Source organism: Galleria mellonella, unplaced genomic scaffold, assembly GCF_026898425.1.
Source record: "Galleria mellonella isolate WM207_F2 unplaced genomic scaffold, CSIRO_AGI_GalMel_v1 utg139, whole genome shotgun sequence".
Lineage (NCBI taxonomy): Eukaryota > Metazoa > Arthropoda > Insecta > Lepidoptera > Pyralidae > Galleria > Galleria mellonella.
This window is the reverse complement of record NW_026441995.1, coordinates 7,952,595-7,972,701: the sequence shown is the minus strand read 5'-3', so window position 1 is coordinate 7,972,701 and position 20,107 is coordinate 7,952,595. Positions and strand designations below refer to the sequence as shown.

General features: G+C 29.2%; 1 protein-coding gene across 1 annotated transcript; it reads left to right on the top strand.

The window, feature by feature from the left end:
• The first annotated feature begins 465 nt into the window (after window positions 1-465).
• Window positions 466-19,513, top strand: LOC113514183 (uncharacterized). Its single transcript, XM_026898181.3, has 5 exons — window positions 466-666; window positions 15,233-15,502; window positions 15,864-15,940; window positions 16,624-16,810; window positions 17,344-19,513. The coding sequence occupies exons 2-5, from the start codon at window positions 15,316-15,318 to the stop codon at window positions 17,442-17,444; spliced, it is 552 nt and encodes a 183-aa protein (XP_026753982.1). The 5' UTR covers window positions 466-666; window positions 15,233-15,315; the 3' UTR covers window positions 17,445-19,513.
• The last annotated feature ends 594 nt before the right edge of the window (window positions 19,514-20,107 follow it).

Here is a 20,107-nt window from a genome sequence, read left to right as displayed (position 1 = left end):
ATCATTGTAAAGATCGAGTCATAATAATTATAGTATAATCTTTCTAATGAATATAATGACAATATTGAATGTTATAATAAAATAAAAAGTATGTTTTATAATAATGACTTTCAAATTCTTTCTTTCATACTCGGTTCCATATTCTTTTGACTTATTTACCTAACATATTAAGAACAAAACAAAGGCGAATATTTGTTGTTTACATCTAATTGCGTTGGTAGTATACCATTGATAAAACAGTCTAAACTGTCACAGTGTGATTATTTCACAAAAAATCTGTACTACTTAAATATATTTGATCAAAGTTTATGCAACTACGACAGGCGAATACATCATTAGGTACATTTAATTGAATTATTCATTTGTTTTGTACTACTAACTACGTATTTTTAATGAAATTGAAGTATTGGTAAATCGAAAGACTGGTGATTTGGTCATTAATATATGCGTCAGTGGCTCACAACAGGGTTACTACTAAACCAAGCTCAGACTGACGAACGATCTTTGAGAGACGGACGGCTCTATCGCACAGCTTGTGCGGGATTATTACGCGCTGCGCGGTATTTACTCTGTGTAATCAATGGATTTTATTATTTTTTAATTAATTGTGTCTTGTAAAGTTAATTGTGTACAGCCAAGTGTTATTGTGACTTCTTTCCCGCCAAGGTAAAATTAAAGTAACTTTTTTATTTGGTAAATTAATTAATTTTAATTAAACTTTGTCGACGATAATTATCTATCTCTGTTAAAAAAAATAGAGTTTGAAACTATATGCGTAGCGTTGGCCGTGACGTTGTTTCAGAATACCCAATATATTTGGGTTGCGTCCTTGCCTTGGGCGCGAGCAGTATGACTCGCGGTTTATTTTTAATATTTCTCTAAAGATTCAGTATCACACCTTGTTTATCGTAACACTATTGCACCTTTAACTTGTTCGCACTCAATTTTAGATAAAGAATGTAAACTTATACCTAGTCTGTGGTAGCAAATATATATACATGTATTCAACACTTTTTATAAAACATGAGAATGTAAACAAGTTGAAGGTCCACGTAACAGAAAATGGTAATCACAAAATATACCTAGACGCCCATGGTACGCCTCATGCGTTAGCATTCGTGAATTAAGGTGTTATAACTTCCTGGATACTCAGTAATTCCCTTAATGAAATAGTGCTAAATCCCATCCTTCAAATTGAAACACAATCATATATGTACAGTTGCTTGATGGTAGAAATACATTATTAATTTCTTTTACTACATATAAATCGGAAAACATGTGTGTTTCACACTTGTATAATAAATAATACTGTATACTGTAATATCGTGACGTGATTAATATCATTATGTATACCTACTTATACTAATATATGACATTTGCGATCGCGTCAATTTTCTTTATAGTTTTATTTAATTTAATACTATATATTTATTTAATTATTATCAACTTTAAATCTTATTTCCGAACACATTTAACCAATAAAAACACAGTTTAGTATATACGTTTAATCTAATACAAAACAAAGGCAAGTTAGAATCAAGAAATGATGTCATACGCGACACGATATGCAATTCAGTATTTTCTACCTACTAACGCATACAAACATAGCCTAGTGTCTATTTCTACTAGAGGTCATGTTTAATACGTTTTTAATCGCACACGTATCTTATATAAAATATAATGTATCTAATGTAATATAATATTTTTCTTTTATATATTTTAGCGAACATATTTCCGCTTGCAGTATAAAAAATAAGAACTACATAGGTACTTCTATTATAATATGGCTTGACTAGTGTGACTCGCGATTTTATACACGTGACCAGAACATGCCCTCTATTATATCTTGGTTAAATTAAAGCGCTAAAAGATAATAAACAAATAAACAAACAAACTCACTTTTACATTTATAATATTATAAAATATTTTTTATATATTAATAACTTCTTAGTATATGTATTTTCTTGTAAAATGTGAAATCGTTATAACGCATATGTACTACATAATTTTTTTAAATAAAATAAAATATATAACATCTTTTAACGATGTATATATACATGCACGACGGAAATAAATAAGTTAAATAATAAGTATAACATAAATAAGTATAACACAGTAAGTTCGTTAAATTTTCGGTGTGCGTCATGTATATACACATTAAAGAAAAAATAAAAAATAGAATTTGTATCTACTTAGGAAATAAATGGCGTTAGAAAAATATTTACGTTTTATACAATTGGTATCTAATTGTGTATAATATTTATTCTTTGATTCTTTCTATCCAAAGGTTGTCTGGAAGAGATCGCTTAGCAATAAGACCGCCTTTTGTACTACACTATACTTATTGAAAATTTTTCGACAAATCCTGTTATGTCGGTGCAATAAAGTGTTAAATAAATAAATATTTTTAATCTGGCACTATAAAATATCCGGAAGTGGAATTCCAAGATTATTTATCATCATAACCACTTATAGAAGAATCTATATTAGTGGCGTAAGAAACGTGGGTAGTGTGGCATTTTGTACAGTTTATATCCCACGCTTTGTATGTGCTACCTACAATCTTAGGGCCCTTTTCCTTATAACTGATGATATGCTACTAAACGATTTAGATATTAAAATTCTATAAGTGAAATCAAAAATACCATTGAGTGATTTTTTATTTTCATATTAAAGATAGCGTAACCTAATCATTTCAGAATAATTCTCTAAATAGTATAAAACATAATGTGACGTATCTATGCTTGCTTCTTTTAAACCGCATGCCGTATTTTGATATAGTTCCATTGGCATTTATATATTTTATTAAATACCGAATTTACACACGTTTGAAACCAATATTAATAGTGTCAATATATTTATTTATAATATACTAAATATTATTTATTTATTCTGGCAATACATCAGATGAGCTATCTGCTTGTTTGCTATCTCCTGTTGCATAAAAAGATACTGATGATTTCATTAATTCAATAATAAAGAATTGAATTCCTGTTATAAAACCGTACTCTTATTGAGATTTGCCATAAGGTTGTTAATAAATAAATATAACTATCGCCTCTCTCACTATCTACAAATTGATCAATTTAACAATAAAATATTATACCTACTCTAATACTGATAAATAGAAATTAACTATACATCTAAAACAGATTATATTTTATTATTATTGTCTGACCTAATAATAGTTTGCTTGTTTTTTAATAAAAATAAACTATTATGTGGGTTAACGTGCTAGGAATTTGCTTTCATAAAAACGGTACGTCAATAGTTCGTTGCACAGATTATTTTAATATAACGCAACGGAAACATGTGTAACAACATAAACCAAGCGGAATTCCTATTGTAACTATTCTGATATAGTTTCTAAGACCGCAGAGAATACGGAACTGTCTTTGTAAAACATTAAAGATAATAATTAATACCTATTAATATATTAATCTTTAAATCACTTTTATGTTTGAAAATAAAGATATTGCAAAGAAACTGATCTAAGGCAAATATAAATATAGGTTACTGGTGCTGTCAGAAAAAATATTAATATTATTTTGGGATGACATGATAAAAGAGAAGAATTTAACTATATTTTTAAGCAGAGCTAAACCACTACCTTACGGTAGTTGAATAAAAAGATTTGAATGTATATGGTTTACGATAACTAGACTAGAAAATAGCACATTGGAATCCGCTAATATCACCGTTCCTTCGGTGATATGCCGTAGTATGTACGTGAGAACATGTCTCCGGACTCTCCATACATGGTACACCATACGGTGCAGACATACCATCATATGATCACCCGTTTGTTTTCCCGTACTTTCTAGTTCCATATGCAGGCGGAATCCAGCTCGTAGATTGTGTCTAACATATCTATGATTTGTAGATTGTATATATAAAGCCATTATTAAACATTTCAAATAAATTTTATAAATCTACTAGCTGACCCGACAAACTTATTATTTATTTATTTAATTTCTGTTTTAATTTAATAATTTATTTAGTCTTATACAACCACTTACCGGGATAATTTTTTTTCTTATCAGGATAAAAACATGGGGTTGTTTTTCAAATTCGATTAAACAATATAAAATTACAAAATTTCATTAAAATCGGTTGAGTCGATTCCAAAAATTTGTGTGAACGGACATCGCGACACTGGATTTTTATATACTCGTATTAAGATTGAAGATATGCTCTTTGAAATTGAACGCATTTAGGTATCTGATTTAATTATGTATACCAATAATAACCAACCAAAGTGTAGATTTTTAATGGCAATTAATACAAGCTTTAAAATGCCACATAGGTTTTTACTACTAGTCGTTAAAAATTATCAGCACTATGCTCAGTTAGTGCCTATTTCGTACATAATTAAGAAAAATAAGTGTTAGTACAATTTATGCTGCCGATAACATTTTTAAAATATTATATTGTTATATAAAGTAAGTATAAAATATTCTTACAATATTTCTATTCATTAATTATATACTTATATTCATAAGTATTAGTGTATCAGCCATAAACTGTCCACTGCTGTACATAGCCTCCCTATAAGCCCATAAGTCGCCTCTTATGATACTCACGGGAAAAAAGGAGGCTACTCCTTACTAAACTACTACTATTCTATTCTATATACTTACTAAAAAAGGAGTAGCCTATTCTACACTGGAACCTATACGAGTACCTTACTCGTATACTCGTAAGTATACCTTCTTATAGTAGATAAGTTTTATAAGTTATAAAAGTATTGTCATCTATTTATCAATTTTTACAATAAAAAAATTTTATCTCATAAACAATTAACCATGTACAAAGGTGAAATAATTCAAACATTACTCATTTAAAGAGATCATTGTATCTTTTGAAATGCATGTAGGTATACAAATCATTCTTGAGTTGCTAATTTCATACTGTAGTTTCCTTCGTTTCTCATTTCCATTAGCATATTCGTTAAACTTGTTAGCGTTCATTTCGGTTGCAGAGAAACGGTATTGTTATGGTGTAAATCATATTAAAACACATTTCTAGATAATCTATGAGTATATAGATACATACCGTTATTACAATTTACCATATTTTAGATTTAAAATTTTACAGTATAGTACAATACTTGTGTAGAATCGTAGAAAAACAGAACTGTACTACAAGTGAATATTATACAAAATGTTTGCTACAAGTTTATAATATATATAGAAGTTTCATATAAACCTCAATAAAATACATAATTACATCTAATTTTAATAATTGCTTCAGACAAGCATGTATGCAACTGTATACACGCTTCAAATACGCTTATTTATTATAAGTACAAATACCTGTAACATTTTACCACGTAAAATTTTACCTATACCTATAATATAAATTCTTCTCTTTCATTTCTTTTAAACATCTCTAATAATATTTCATTTTACTACATGTTGGGAACAAAAAATAATGATGAAACATGTAGCCTTACTTCATAACCACAAAAGCCCTTGGATAAATGACGTACAAAATGGGATGACTTGTTCATAATATAAACTTTGCTAATCTGACTCACCGTTGTATATTGAGTAAGCGCGTAATGACGTATTCGACATGAATATGATACCAATAACGAATCCCAGACATCGATGAACTAATTATTCAGGAGTGCAAACGATTTAAACCAGGCATTTAAAAATAAGTTATAAACATCAATAAAAATAAATAGGTCTATTATTATCAAAGTGTGAATAATAATAAACGCTGTATGTTACCTAATTACATGAGCGTATAATGGAAGAAGGGGTATCTGGTAAGTTGTCACCACAGCTCATTTATAAAAAGGAGGAAGAATAAAAATTTTAAATAATTTCAACGAAAATTCCATTTCAAATTTTTATTCTCCTCTTGTATACATTTAAATAATACAACAAAGCAAAGTATTTCAAATCAAAATACAATAACAAAGAGATAACCTCACCAAATCTCACCATTATTCATATATTAAAATTTTTAAAAAACCTCACCCTATGAGTGTTTCCTAATTTATATTGGGATATAAAAGTTATTTAGGAAAATCATATTGCTTAAATAAATTGCGACATTACTCATATATTTATGTATATAGATAAATATACAGGCTTAATTACTATTTATTTATTATATATTCATAAATTAAGGTAAAAAAAAATATTACATATTTCCATTACTTTAACCTACCAAAATTTATCTGAGCAATAGCTATAGCGATATAACACAATATGTCATATCCATTTAGAATTACAGTTATAAGTATCAATAGCCTACTTAAATTTATACCAATATTATTGTCGATGTTTTGACGCAAATGCAATTTAAATCTGTAAATAACATAAAAATTTAAAATAACTAGGTAAATAAGCTTCATAAGAAAATTTATTTCCAGCGAAATCGCGAATCTAGTCCAGTTATGTGCAATTTTCATGATTTTTTTTAATCAGTAGTATTTAATTCCCATGTTAATTCAATATTCAAAAATATCGTAAAATTTATTGCAGAACAAAATCTTATATTGTCATTCATAGCAATTTTTTTTTTTTATTTTATTCCTGTATTAAGTAAGAATAATTATAATATTTTAAAAATTAAAGCATAAAATATTGTACAGTGTAATTACTTCCTCCGGGTCCCCTAATGTGATTCACAGTAGAACCCACAATATTTGTTTGATATAATTATATCACTGTCATCTTTCCGGCCTTTTCTCGTTGTTTGGTGTCGGTACATGTTAATATTGAATTGATATATTATATCATATGTATGCAATGGTGGCTAACAAATTGCTTTGTATCTATCTTATTATATAATATCAAACAAATAGGAAGTAGTTTGAATCTGCCCACAATTACGCGACAGTGGGTTTAGCATGGAGCCTTTTTTATAACATAAGTAGTAGTTGACCTTGGTTTCCGTACTACAAAGTCAGGCAGGACCAACTGAGGTCTATGACCATATATAGTTTTAGTGTTAAGTCACTGCTTCATGGAACCATAATAAGCGACATTGACATTGCGGCTGAGTGAGTTGAGTATTCCTGTTGTAGCGATTATTGCAATGATGTCATAATACGACCGTGGCAAAGATGACGCAGATCATCTCACGAAAATAGCAATGCAAATTGTTTATTTAATCATTTATATTTATTTGCATACTGCGTTGTACACAAAATAGTTGTTATTATAGTTATATTATAAGAACATAAGACATATGATACCCGGTGGGGCACCGCAAGGAAAACCAATCACTCGTATAACGATATAACTTGATCATTATTTTTTGTTTTATATAAATATATATCTGTGTAAATATATACTGATTAATTCCGTATATATATATATTAATTGTAATATAAATTCATGTAAATTATTATATGAATTTAATTTTATTGTTTAATATTTTCATGTTTTAATTTTAAAAATAGAATCAGATGACCTCACGTCGTATTAGTAGACCTAAATATACGCAAAATAATAATAATGGGCCCCAATAGTATATGAAATATTAAACTACTAGACACAAAAAATACAGCTTCATGAGATAAGCGATAAACTGTTTACCTTGTATACATTGTCGCATATTGAACTTGCGTTGTGATGTAATGTGACATGGTGCCAATGCCAATCTTGTAACTTGTTTTCTAATGGACTCTACATTCCCTGCATACATAATTCGGTGAAAAAAAAAACAGAGTAGTAGTAGGCATGTGAAGTAAATAACTATCAGAGTTCTTTAATTATGTAATGCCTGAAAATTAATCTACTATTACATAAAAACCCCTTAATTTTTTTAATAATTCATGATATTATAACATTAAAGTTATTTTTCTTCTATGCATTTAAAAATCAATTTATTTAAGTTGGTATTTAGATAGTTATATAGTTTATCTAATATTTAAAATTAATTATGTTTAATTTTCTTTTTCTTCAATCTTTAGACTTACTAATTTAATTCTGTTATAATCGTTTCTATATGATTAGTATGACCACAAAATGTGTAGGCAAGTTTAACTAGCTAATGACAATGACATTCCCAATAATTAATTTTGACATTATGCTTTGCTACTATGTATTAAAATTGAAAAATAAAATATTAACATTAATATATTTTTATATTAACATTTCATAATGATGTTAAATGATAATATCTACTTCAGGTTTGTGTTGTAGATTAATTAATGTTTAGCTATTTGTGGACGATTTCCAAATCGATGAGTATCTATTAAAAACTACAGCAAGGAGTTTTTCAGAAAGTACGTTAAGAGGTTTTTTCAAGGTCGATAACTCAGCAATACTCATAGATACTCATCATTTTAGTTTTGTTGGCATCCATGGATGCCATATTTTGATGGCAGCCGCTGTCCCTTATTAACCATGTACCTACATAATTCTATTTCTGAAACTGGGAGGTCGATTTCGAAAAACCTAAACTTTTTTTTAAAATGACATTATTACTTTGATAATTTAATACAACTCTTACGGAAAGGACATTAATAAATTAAATATAAAGAGCAATTACGACGCAATTCTACTAGATATTTAAATTATTGTAATATTCAATTCTAATTTTTAAAATAGAAAATGGAGCTTCACGATCGACTCCAGTTTTCTCATGTGGAGATCCACAAGACGGAAACTGGGAATTTTAGAAATAGATGGCTAATATAGTAGGTTGTGGAACTTCTAGTAGTAACACTGGTGGTCAATATTCGAGTGTTGGCAGTCACACATATACTAATGATAGCGGCATTAAATTAAATAATTCTAATCAAAGAACCAACTTGGAACTTAGCATGCTATACGATCTAATTCGTAGCTACATTTAACGCAACGAGTGAGCACTTCATAGACGTTTGATAGTGAAATTAATACTAATGGGATTACGGGACAGTGAACATGCACATGTGGGAATCGAGCGTGGGCACAGAGCGGAATACTCAGATCAATTGCATACAGATGCCGCGCGGTCGAGCGCTGCATCACGCGTTTTTAGATTGAGTTACTTAACATCGATTCAATGAATTGCCTGAATGATGTTGGGTAACGTTATTGTTTGATTGGGACATGTAATTACGGGTTGATGTTGTAATCATTAATCAATCTTGTCATGCAGTTTGGAGACATTGTCCAAACGCAAAGACGATTGGTGAATAATGTTGAGAGTAGATCATGTTCACGATGATTACGAAATTTATAACTTGTTTCGTGTTTTATATATAGAATAGATAGAATATTATTTATCATTTGTACTATACCAGATACTTATATATTATCTAGGTAGTATAAAAATGTATAATTGGTTTTGATTCGAACTCTCAATTTCAATTTTTTTTTGTATCTAATATCTCAAACATTAAATATATAAAATATAAATATTTAATTATTATTTTATATATTTAATGTTTGAGTATTATAGTATCTAATATTTGTTACATCTAAGAAGTTAGTCGGATTTGAATGTTTTGCACACAATAATTATAATACTTTCACTTTAATAGACGTAGACAAAGCTACGAAATTCAATAAGTTATATACTTATGTATATATCTTGGTTCAGTACTAATTAACCTACAGTTTTAAATCATTTTAACTTACTTATTTAAACTGTAATGAACACTTTACACGGGATGGTGTTCTCTATCAGTATTGGGCGAACAGAAAAATAAGTAATCGGTGCATCTATAAACTAAAAAAACATAAATTTATACTTAATATATTTATATATTATTATAAACATTTTTGTATGTAAATATGTACTTTGTAACATTAAATGACTATTTAGTACTACGAGTAGGTACACTTACATTTCTGTGTTAATCATATTATAAGACCATCAAAATATTATGCTCTTATTACTCTTGCGCCCGCACCGATCATTACCATGAACCCTATTTAATTATTGTTGATGCGTTAAATAGAATAAGTACTTTGCAGTACTTGTAAAATAAAGAAAATTTACTGTTTAAGATATAATGCAATTTGGAATGCGGAAAGTATATGTAGAAGACAGCACTGCTTAAAACTTGGAAAGCATTTACTTTCCCTGAGTGGGAGAATTAAGGAAAATTGTTAAAAAATGTCCCATTTGTTACATTAATCATATTTAAGTAGTAGATAATTACAGTTTAAAATAATAAAAAAATTAAAGAAAGTCATTCGCTACCATTACCCCAGACTTCGGAAAATGAAATTCTATTTAACACTCATATGTGCAATGAGAGTAGTGGTAGATATTAAATAAACTCCTTTCTAGTTTTTTCCTTCGTGTTTTTTTTTTCTGTTACTTAGGTTATACTGACAGTCCATACATCTCTTCCTTTTTAAAATGTATATAAAAAAATACTACATTTTAGATACACTTGATATTATTATTTGTTTAGTTAAAAATCTTGACAAATCACTTTCTAAATTTTCATTTATAATATCTCTTGTGCCATCTACTTATATATAATATATCTCACTTTAAGCTATCATGTTAAAGATAATGAGCATTCCTAATTTAAAAAAAAACAGTTTGACTCGTAAATGGGCACATTAACAATATTACGAGTTGAACTACCGTAATGACATCTGTTCTGGGCATCAGCGTTGCGTAATGTAGGTGGGTACTATACCTACTAACTACAAAGACAATACGCACAGCGCCCGCGCACGCTCAAGTCATAATAGAACTACGCACTATTTTAGGTACTTTTATTACAACGTTTTATAAGAATAAACGGTAAATCTTAATACTTTATACATTTACTTGTGACTTCGTCGATTGGACGTCAATTGAACTGATTCTGAATAATTCTTTCCACAATCGATAAAGTTCACTTCAGTGATTATCAATAGTTATCAATTAATTCTCAACGGCCTTCAAAAATAAGGTTCTCAATTCGGTTGTAATTTTTTTATGTTTATTACCTCATAACTCCGTTAACTGTAAACTGATATAAAAATTATTTTATATCTGAAAGAAAATGCTTACAAATTAGTCCCATACAAATTTTATCAACATCGCTTAAATAGTTTAAATTTTAATTCAAAATAACCACACCTTTTCCATTTTACTACTATTGAAGTAGGCTTTTTTGTGTAGGACATAATTAAGTTACGTGTATGTCTTTAATTAACTTTGAATATGCAGTTAGAATTGGGCTTGCAAATTCTTTTTTCCACAACAAATCTAATTTAAAACGTACCTTCATAGTTCGTGTATCGTAAAAGCTTTTCAGGGTTACGCCTGACAAATTGTTAATGGGTTATAAAATATCTAGGTGTGCTGTGTTCGTAGGGGCGTCCTAATGGGGCCTCTAGAAGTGGGTCAGGCCAATGTCGGGTGATAGCTGGCGAGGGTTATCGTCGCCCCTTCCAGTTCCCGCACTGATTACGCTATTTGCAAACCAATGTACCCAAAATCATTATGCCGCTCATTATTCTAGCATTCAACAACTATAGGATCCTTAAATTGACAGTATACTATATTCACCTTTCAATTCGAAATAAAAATTGAAATTTTTTAATAAAAAGTATCACCTAAAAATTCAATGAATTAAGAAAATGCTTCAAATTGTAGATCAATTTGGATCCATGCCAATGCAATAAACGATCAAAATCTGTGCATGCTCGATGCTTGTGTTGTAGCGAGTTTTAGATGAAAATAATGGAATAATCTTTAATTGATGTTCATTTATATCCAATAGGTATATGTTTATTCTAATCACTCAGTTATAAAATGACCTCGCAACTCTAATAGCAATATTATTATAATAGATATTAACAGAAAATCAACATGATGGAACCATTGTATTACTCGTCGAACTGCAAAGTCTGACATAGAGATCTGCCTACCTAATCTGGAAAATAGGTTCTTAGGACCTCTATACAATATAATTTTATATTATTGAAATGTATGTTACATGTATGTTAGTGCATATTTTTTATTTATTCTTTAAGTGGTTACACATTACAAAAAATGTTAGGTATAAAAGGCGGACTTGCTATAAAACATTTTCTCCCAGTCAATCTTTGGCAAAAGAGAAATGTAATTACGCGGTAAAACATTGAAAATTGTTATAGATAAACGTATACGTATTGAATTACAAATTATATAACACATACAATGGAGAAGTACTGCACATATACACGGGTACAATAAACAAATATTACTATGTACATATATTATTAATTTTAATATTAATCACTGCGGTTGTGATTCACTGTTCATCTCAAAAGGTAGAAAATTTTTGTTCCATACTCTTATTCAATTTACCAGATACTTAATATTGTCAGTTACCACAAAAACTACTACATTTTAACCAACCGAATTGTAGGTAGGTACTATACCGTTCTCTCGTGTTGAAAATTGCGCTCATTCTGGATCGTCAATGGTATTGCCGATGCAGTCAATCATCTGGATTACTATTACGAAATTGTGTTGACCAGAATAACCGACTGCGACCCAATAAGTACGCATGCGCCTCTATTCATCATTGTAATCATATTAATGTGATATTTTTCTTATCTAAATCTAATATTATAAAATACATATCTATTTTATTTTAAAGAATCGATTTAATTCTTCTATAATAAATTGGATGTATTTGTGCTAAGATGTTGGCCTATTTTTATAATAATTTTTAAGACAATTTAATTTAAAAGATTATTGTTCTTTTTGCGTAAAATTCCAACTGTGTGCTTTACCACTTTAGAAAATAGGGAACCAATGGCATTAAACCCGTAGTTTAAGTAGCGTGTGTGTATCTATCGCCTACGAAATAATAAATAAAATAGCCCTGCAGAATCCAGGTGAAACGGAGGAGTTGAAACCGCGAAGAGACGCGTCAATAACTATCAATATGCCATCTGGTCTACTCATCTAATGAATATCCAAGGAAATCAATTACTGCCGGACTTTATGGTGTGTTGTTATAATTTCTGATATAGAGGTGTAAAGTTTCCGCAATACAGTTATAAGTAGCACAATGTTTCTTTCGTACAATAATTTGAGTCAAAGAGATACCCAACAGGTCGGCTTTCTCTTTAGCACTGTAGACCAAATACTATTCAGCATTTGTAGTAGCGCCTCTTATGGCAGCTCTAAAATTCAATGTTTATTAAATACATATATTATTATAACACATGCATGAAAAATGAAAGCTTTCAATGTTATGATAATAATTCTGAAAAATAATACAATTCCAATTGATGATTTCATATTCTTACAGAAGGATTACGTAGGCACAATTCTATTATTGGGTCACTGCAAATTCCTAACGGGTAATATCACGGGAGTCTCGAAACAATGGCACTATTAATCTTACTCTCTGGTACCCCACTACAGAATCGAAGTAACTCTGTACAATTTATTAAAAATGAGTATCAATAGTTAATATACTTTATAAAATTGTAATTAAACAATGTAATGGCGTAGCATCATGTCACATTTATTTATAATGAATATACACAACTATTTCATGATTAGATCATTGACCAGTTTTTATCAGGAATGAATAATTTAATAAATGTAACAAAAGTTTACTTGATAACGTAAACGCACGTAAAAAGCGTTCTTGATATTTCAAGTAACGTATATTAAATTTTTATTGTATTTCTTTGTACATATAATATTTACAAAAACAAACTAAAATTATTCAACATAATAATATTGTTTGATCGCACAATGGAAAGGTTTTAAGAGTCGTAGAGAAAGTAGTATCAATTACTCTTTATGTTGTAATATTATTTTTTTTAAATGAAATAAAAATATGTATTGATATTTTTTTATACATAGATAGTTAAGTTTTATCGTTATGCTATGACATGCTAGGTACTTTTACAATACCAAAATATCCAATTATATGTAAAATCAAAACGCAGAGATAAAACGTAACAAACTAGTAAAAAGGCCATTATAAAAAAGTTATTTATTATACCGTACTATAAAGACTGACAAAAGTTGCGCGCCGCGACGTTGCTGTCCTAATGAAACATCCACGTGGTAACACCAGAAATAGCATTGCCGCCAACCGGTGTGGACGATAACGAGCATCTCGCAGTTTGGGCAGTTAGGTACCTACATGAACGGATGTCGCCTCATCTACGATATTTTTAGAGTCTATGATATTTTCAACAACAACCTAGCATATGATGTTGACGAAATGACGGGACACCATCACAGAAATTCAGCTTACCTCAATTTAGTTTACGTCATGTTATATATTAATATATATTTCAGACCGCGTTACAACTCTCCGAATACATCTTTACATTAAAAACTTCCTCAATCTCATCAGTGTTTATGCGCAATGCGCATACCATGACAAATGACGAAGTATCAAAAAGATATCTTTTTGATACTTCGTCTAACTAGCGAGTTCGTAAGAACTAACGAGCTTTGATTTTAAGGCTACAGTTATTATTAAGAGGGAAGATTCGATTGTTTGTTTCTTTGTAAAGAATAAACTCAAAACTACTCAAATGATTTTAAAAATTCTTTCACCTATATGCACCAATCATATGTAGAAATAGAATCATTAAATTAAAAATAATATTATCAGATATCTATAAATATTATATTAACAGCACGTTGAATAAGAGACAGAACGTTATCAAAAATCTTCATTTGTATAATCAACATTCATCTATGGAATGGTCCGTATGTCGTCTAGAAACACAAACAAGTCTAACGAGATAATGTGTCTGATGTTATCTCGTGGCAGTCGTGTGAACGACGACTAGAAATCACAAAAAGTCGATGCAACGAGGAAACATAACGGGTCAAGCCAATTCCGAACGCCCACTTCTAATGTTGACACACCTTATACTATGCTGTTTTAAATCAAATGTTAAAAGTCAAGCTTTCTTAAATTAATACCTAATCACAACCTGCCTAAGGCACTATTGTTTATCGTTATTTCATAAAATTATTAATATCAATGTTTTGATTCCATTATTAATAAACCTACTTTCTTTTTCGAAATAATCTTTGTAATCTGTATCAGTATATTTAATGCATATGTTACTAAATTTTGACCGAAAAACTCTTTAAAAGAAATTAGCAACAAATCGAAACATTCAATCATTTGATCGATTTTGTATTTATACAACTATTAGATATCACAACAGACACACACAACACACATACAACATACTATCTTTTGGTCGAATCAATTATTCGTTAGTTTAGATTTTTATTAAATTCTATTGAAACAGACCATACTCAAATCTAGAATTGCTTTCTGTTACAGAAGTTATGAGGAGATAAACTATCAATATAACGATAACGAAGTCTTCTATCATCTATTTGAAGCGATAGTTATAAGAAGTAACAATGAAACGACTACAAAAATGCTGTTGCTGTGCATCAACGCGCACCGGTACCTTGATCACCGCAGTGTTGGGGATCATTCTATCCATTGCGACTATTATAACAGTATGGGTTGTCGAGAAACACAAAGTATCCTTCAGCACATTCATATTTGATGATGATTTTGATAAAAAACTTTCAGATTTAGACAGTGAGTATATTTGTGTTTATAAATTACAAATTAGTCCATATTGAAAGATAAAAATACCAGTATATGTTTGAAAACTTTGTTTCCTTTAATTTGCTAAATTGAGTCCTATCTATTTATCTCAAACTATCGCATAACTGATATATCAAAGGTGTCACATATTCTAAATAAGAAATATTTTCTAAATTTCTTTATTCATAAAAAACTAAAAGTGAAAAAGAACTCAATCATAAAAATATATTATTTTTCCAAATATATTTTTTTTATCTAAGTCTTTACAATCAGATGCATCTGATTGCTTAATCTGAAATTATAGTCTTTAACATTATACATTCTACATTCCTTTATCATTTGTTTGTTGCAGTTCCGAGAATTATACTAACATTGAACCTGTGTTTTACAATTTTAATATGCTCGCTTCTTATCGTAGCTGTTCTTAAGGTAAGATTACATTGTTTATTTAACTTTTTTTACTTATTACCGGTATTTCACACTTTGACTTTGAATATACCTGTTGAGAAATGTGGACTTTATTCTACCCCAAAACAAATATTCTAGTCTAAGTTAACAAATATTTGAACAATCCTCGTGGATAACAATATTGTTTAAAGAAATAAGAGGTAGAATTTTATATTTTTTTATAATATAAAGCGTAGTACTTTATATCATTTCTTAATTATTCATTTTAAAAATATTAAAATTGTTCTTGTGTTCTTTCATGCTACTCAGAAATCATTTACGGTAAGTTATCGAAAAAGTAACACAATCATTTTTCAAACATCTTCCACATTTTTTCTTTTAAATTTAAACGTTACTTTCTCGTATGTACCTAAATACTGCCAAAATAGCAATACGTAGGCGATAAATACCTAAATTTATTCTTTCATACCAATGGTCTTGTCCGAATCTGTAAGTAAATGTTTTCCATTTACTCTTATCAAATTTTTAATTATCTATGTATATGTAATTTCCCTGAGTTTTGATATTGAAAGATGAAAGTGAAACATACTGAAATTGCCCCGATATTATATTCTAATAGAAAGAATTAATCCGAAGCAAATTTTTGTAAAATAATGACTTTTTTATGTAATAAAATCTTAAATGAATGTGTCTTTATTTTCCAGAGACGCTCGTGGTTGATGCTACCATGGGTGGTGTTGGGTATTGTATTAGCTATAGGACTGTTAATTAGCGTGCTTCACACCTCCATTACATACTACCTCATGGAGGACAAAACTGAAGAAAAAGAAGAACATCGCGGTCATGTCGTATTGGCCACTGCTATACTCATCGGAGGACTTATATACTTATGTAAGTACTCATAATTCAACTCAACATATAACTACAAACTTCTTTATATATGAGATAAATTATCTAATTCCAACTTTTTGCACAACTTCATTTATATGGATCGATTGCATCTGTTTCAATGTCACCGTTCTACATAATATCAAAATCATTATCATCTTTTTATGGCAGTGTAGGTACTACCAGTGAAACTAAATATTTTTCTCAAGAATTTATTAATCCAAAAGCGGCATATTGTTTTATTACAGAACACATGAATAATGTAATTATTAGTGTATTATATGTGGATGCTGTTACTATTCAATAAAACGTAGGCGTCAGTTACCACTTTCCATCATGTGGGCCGTCAACTTGTTTGGCATTCCAAGGCATGTACAAAAATGTTACAATCTTTTTAAAATCTCCATTCAATAATAAACGAAGAAAACGAAATCAAGAACCACTGAACTCGTATATTATTAATAATATAGTATTTAACAATTTAAAGCATATCAGACATTTCTAGGCACTAATAGACTTTTTTTTTACTTTTCTAGGTTTATATTTATACTTGTGGGCAGTAGTCTTCAGCCACTATTTGGATGTGCGTGATGAAGAGGAACGTGGAAGATATCGCAAAGCTCCGTATCGTAGATAAAGTACAAATAAGTCACATTCTCACATAATGATTATCAATAGCATCATATGAAGTATGATCTCGATGTGTTCATTATAAAGTCAGCGCACGTAAATACACGCAAATTAGACTGATAGGTTTTTAAACCTTAAATTTAAAACACCGTAAAACTTTACAAATGTTATAAGTAATATATAATATACTTAAATTATTGTATATATTATGGACCAAGGGTACTGAAGACATTATACAGAATGCTAGGCTAATATAAATAACAAAATCGAATCAGGCTGAATATGCCAATTATAAGTCTGACTCTACATGTTGTCTCAAAGTTCTCGACGTAACAAACATACCACAACTAAGGGAACTGGGCTACTTCTTTTGACACCATCTTAGAGTTCAGTAGGCGTCCACTAATATTTTATAATAAAATTATAATGAAGTGAAGTGATCGCCAGTGTATCTTAGATGCAATATATATTTTTATTATTTTGTTCGATCAATAATAAACATTATTCATAAAACCAAAATAATTTAATTATGTAAATTAATCTAATATATAATATTGCTCCTTTATTTTGCAAACTGTCCGAATAATATCAATAATGTCATATTAAGCACTCGGTTCATAATATATCCTAATAATAAAAGCGCAAGGATTGCATTGTTGTTCTTTCATCTGAAGCGTGAATAGGTTAACTATTTGCAAAGAAAGTATCGATACTTTTGAATTAATACTCGGAGTTAAATAATAATATAATAATCTTTTTATGGATGATGACAGATTGAGACACCCACCTCTGCTAATGGTATATGATCAATGTAGAATGGAATAATTAGATCAGTTGGCTGTTATGGTGAAATTTCTTAAGAACCACAACGGCCTTTAAAGAGAATTTTTTTATCAAAGACCGTGTACATCTAATGACTATAACTTCTATCGATGACAACCACCGTGATCATTGATCATATGTGGACATTTTTAATTGACTCCATGAAGAAGTTTTTTATTTAATATCTTATTATATTAGACCGGCATCGTATTAACAACTTCCCTGGTGTTGTTAGTGTCCATAAACTGCGATAAGCACTTACTATCTAGTAAACCGTATGATTGTGTGTCGCCATTTCACATAAAAAAGTCAGAAGATTGTTCTCTAAATTCTTTTGCAATCGATAGGGTTTACTCTAACACGGTCACGATAGAAGTCAAGTCTATGGTACTTATGGAACAAAATATTTAAAACTGATAGATTATAAAACAATGGACTCGGCAGTAATCATACGGTTATTATTAAAATTTATTATAATTAATTTTAATCATCGGTAATATCATAACATGCATTATAATTATTCTAAGGTTCTGGTTTCAGCTATGAATTATAAAATCGAATACCGATGAATTTTTTAATAATTTACCGATCAGAGATCAATAATATTTATTGCCATTAAAAGTAATTTCAAACTTTTTTGTTTTTAAATTATTTTAATAAAGATATTAATTCCTAATAATGTAAAATATTATTGAAATAAACAGTTATTAGATCTATTCATATTATAAATGTATTCAGTATTAACTGATAATAAAAATTTGAGCCTCCATTAAATGTGTGCCTTATAAATATATGTCTAATGTATTTAAAGAAAAAATAAATAAATAAAATCCATATTTTGCAGAAATTTTCCATATTTATAACTTAATTTTAAGCTTTAATTAAATTTTATTATAAATTTGTGTCTATTTTTCTCTAAGTTTGAGGGACGATCCTAAAAAAATATTGTAAATACCTGTAAAGTTTGTAATGTAAAAGAGCACCTGTCTGTAGTCACTATTCCATGTTATAAAAATATAGATCTGAACTTAGGGACTTCGTAAGGAATAAATTAATAAATGTTATTTATGAACCTGTTACACCTTGGACGAGTCCATTAGATTATGTTGTTTTATATCTAATCAATTAGAATAGATATAAGTTACCAGATAAAATTCTTTTAACAATGTATATTTTAATTTATTTACTTATAATATATATTCTTTTATACGTCTGTAATGTGCATATAAAATTTTAATAAATGTTTAGATATAATGTTGTATTTTGTTTCTAATCTTCAATGAAACGCCTCATTCGACGAAATAAAGATTAACTATTTCCATAGACACTAGTTCCTCTTTTGGTATAAGGTGAATAAAGTGCATGTCTAATAGCGTGGGCTAAGACAATGCCATAGGATGATAATAGCAAACAGTATTTTTACGAAGCTTTTCTTCAAAAGATGGGTAAAGAGGTTTCTTGAGGGACGACAACATGCGCGTATTACCCCTGGTATTGCTGGCGTTCATAGACTACGGTAACCGCTTACAATCAGGTGGGTCGTATGCTTGTTTTCCACCACCTAAACAAAATCTTTTTAATCTAAATAATAAAACTCTTTAAAAACTATTAAATCCTTCGAAATCAAATAAAAAAAAATAAGTATATCTATTCGAAGTACCATATAATTAGGTATTTGACACTTAGCAATTAATAAACCACATACAAAAAAGCTTTTTAAACTAATGTATTTTATACTTACCACAAATTGGAAAATACTATGTTATAAGAACATGCCCTTGGTGAAGTAACCACGACAAACTATATATACCGCCTCTCAGCACATGATTGCGCACAGTCTGTCTATAA

Excerpts from the sequence above, each read along its gene's own strand:
- LOC113514183 (XM_026898181.3), top strand. The coding sequence starts at position 15,316 with ATGAAACGACTACAAAAATGCTGTTGCTGTGCATCAACGCGCACCGGT. Across the intron at positions 15,503-15,863 it reads AAAACTTTCAGATTTAGACA|TTCCGAGAATTATACTAACA; the intron begins GTGAGTATATTT and ends TGTTTGTTGCAG. Across the intron at positions 15,941-16,623 it reads TTATCGTAGCTGTTCTTAAG|AGACGCTCGTGGTTGATGCT; the intron begins GTAAGATTACAT and ends TTTATTTTCCAG.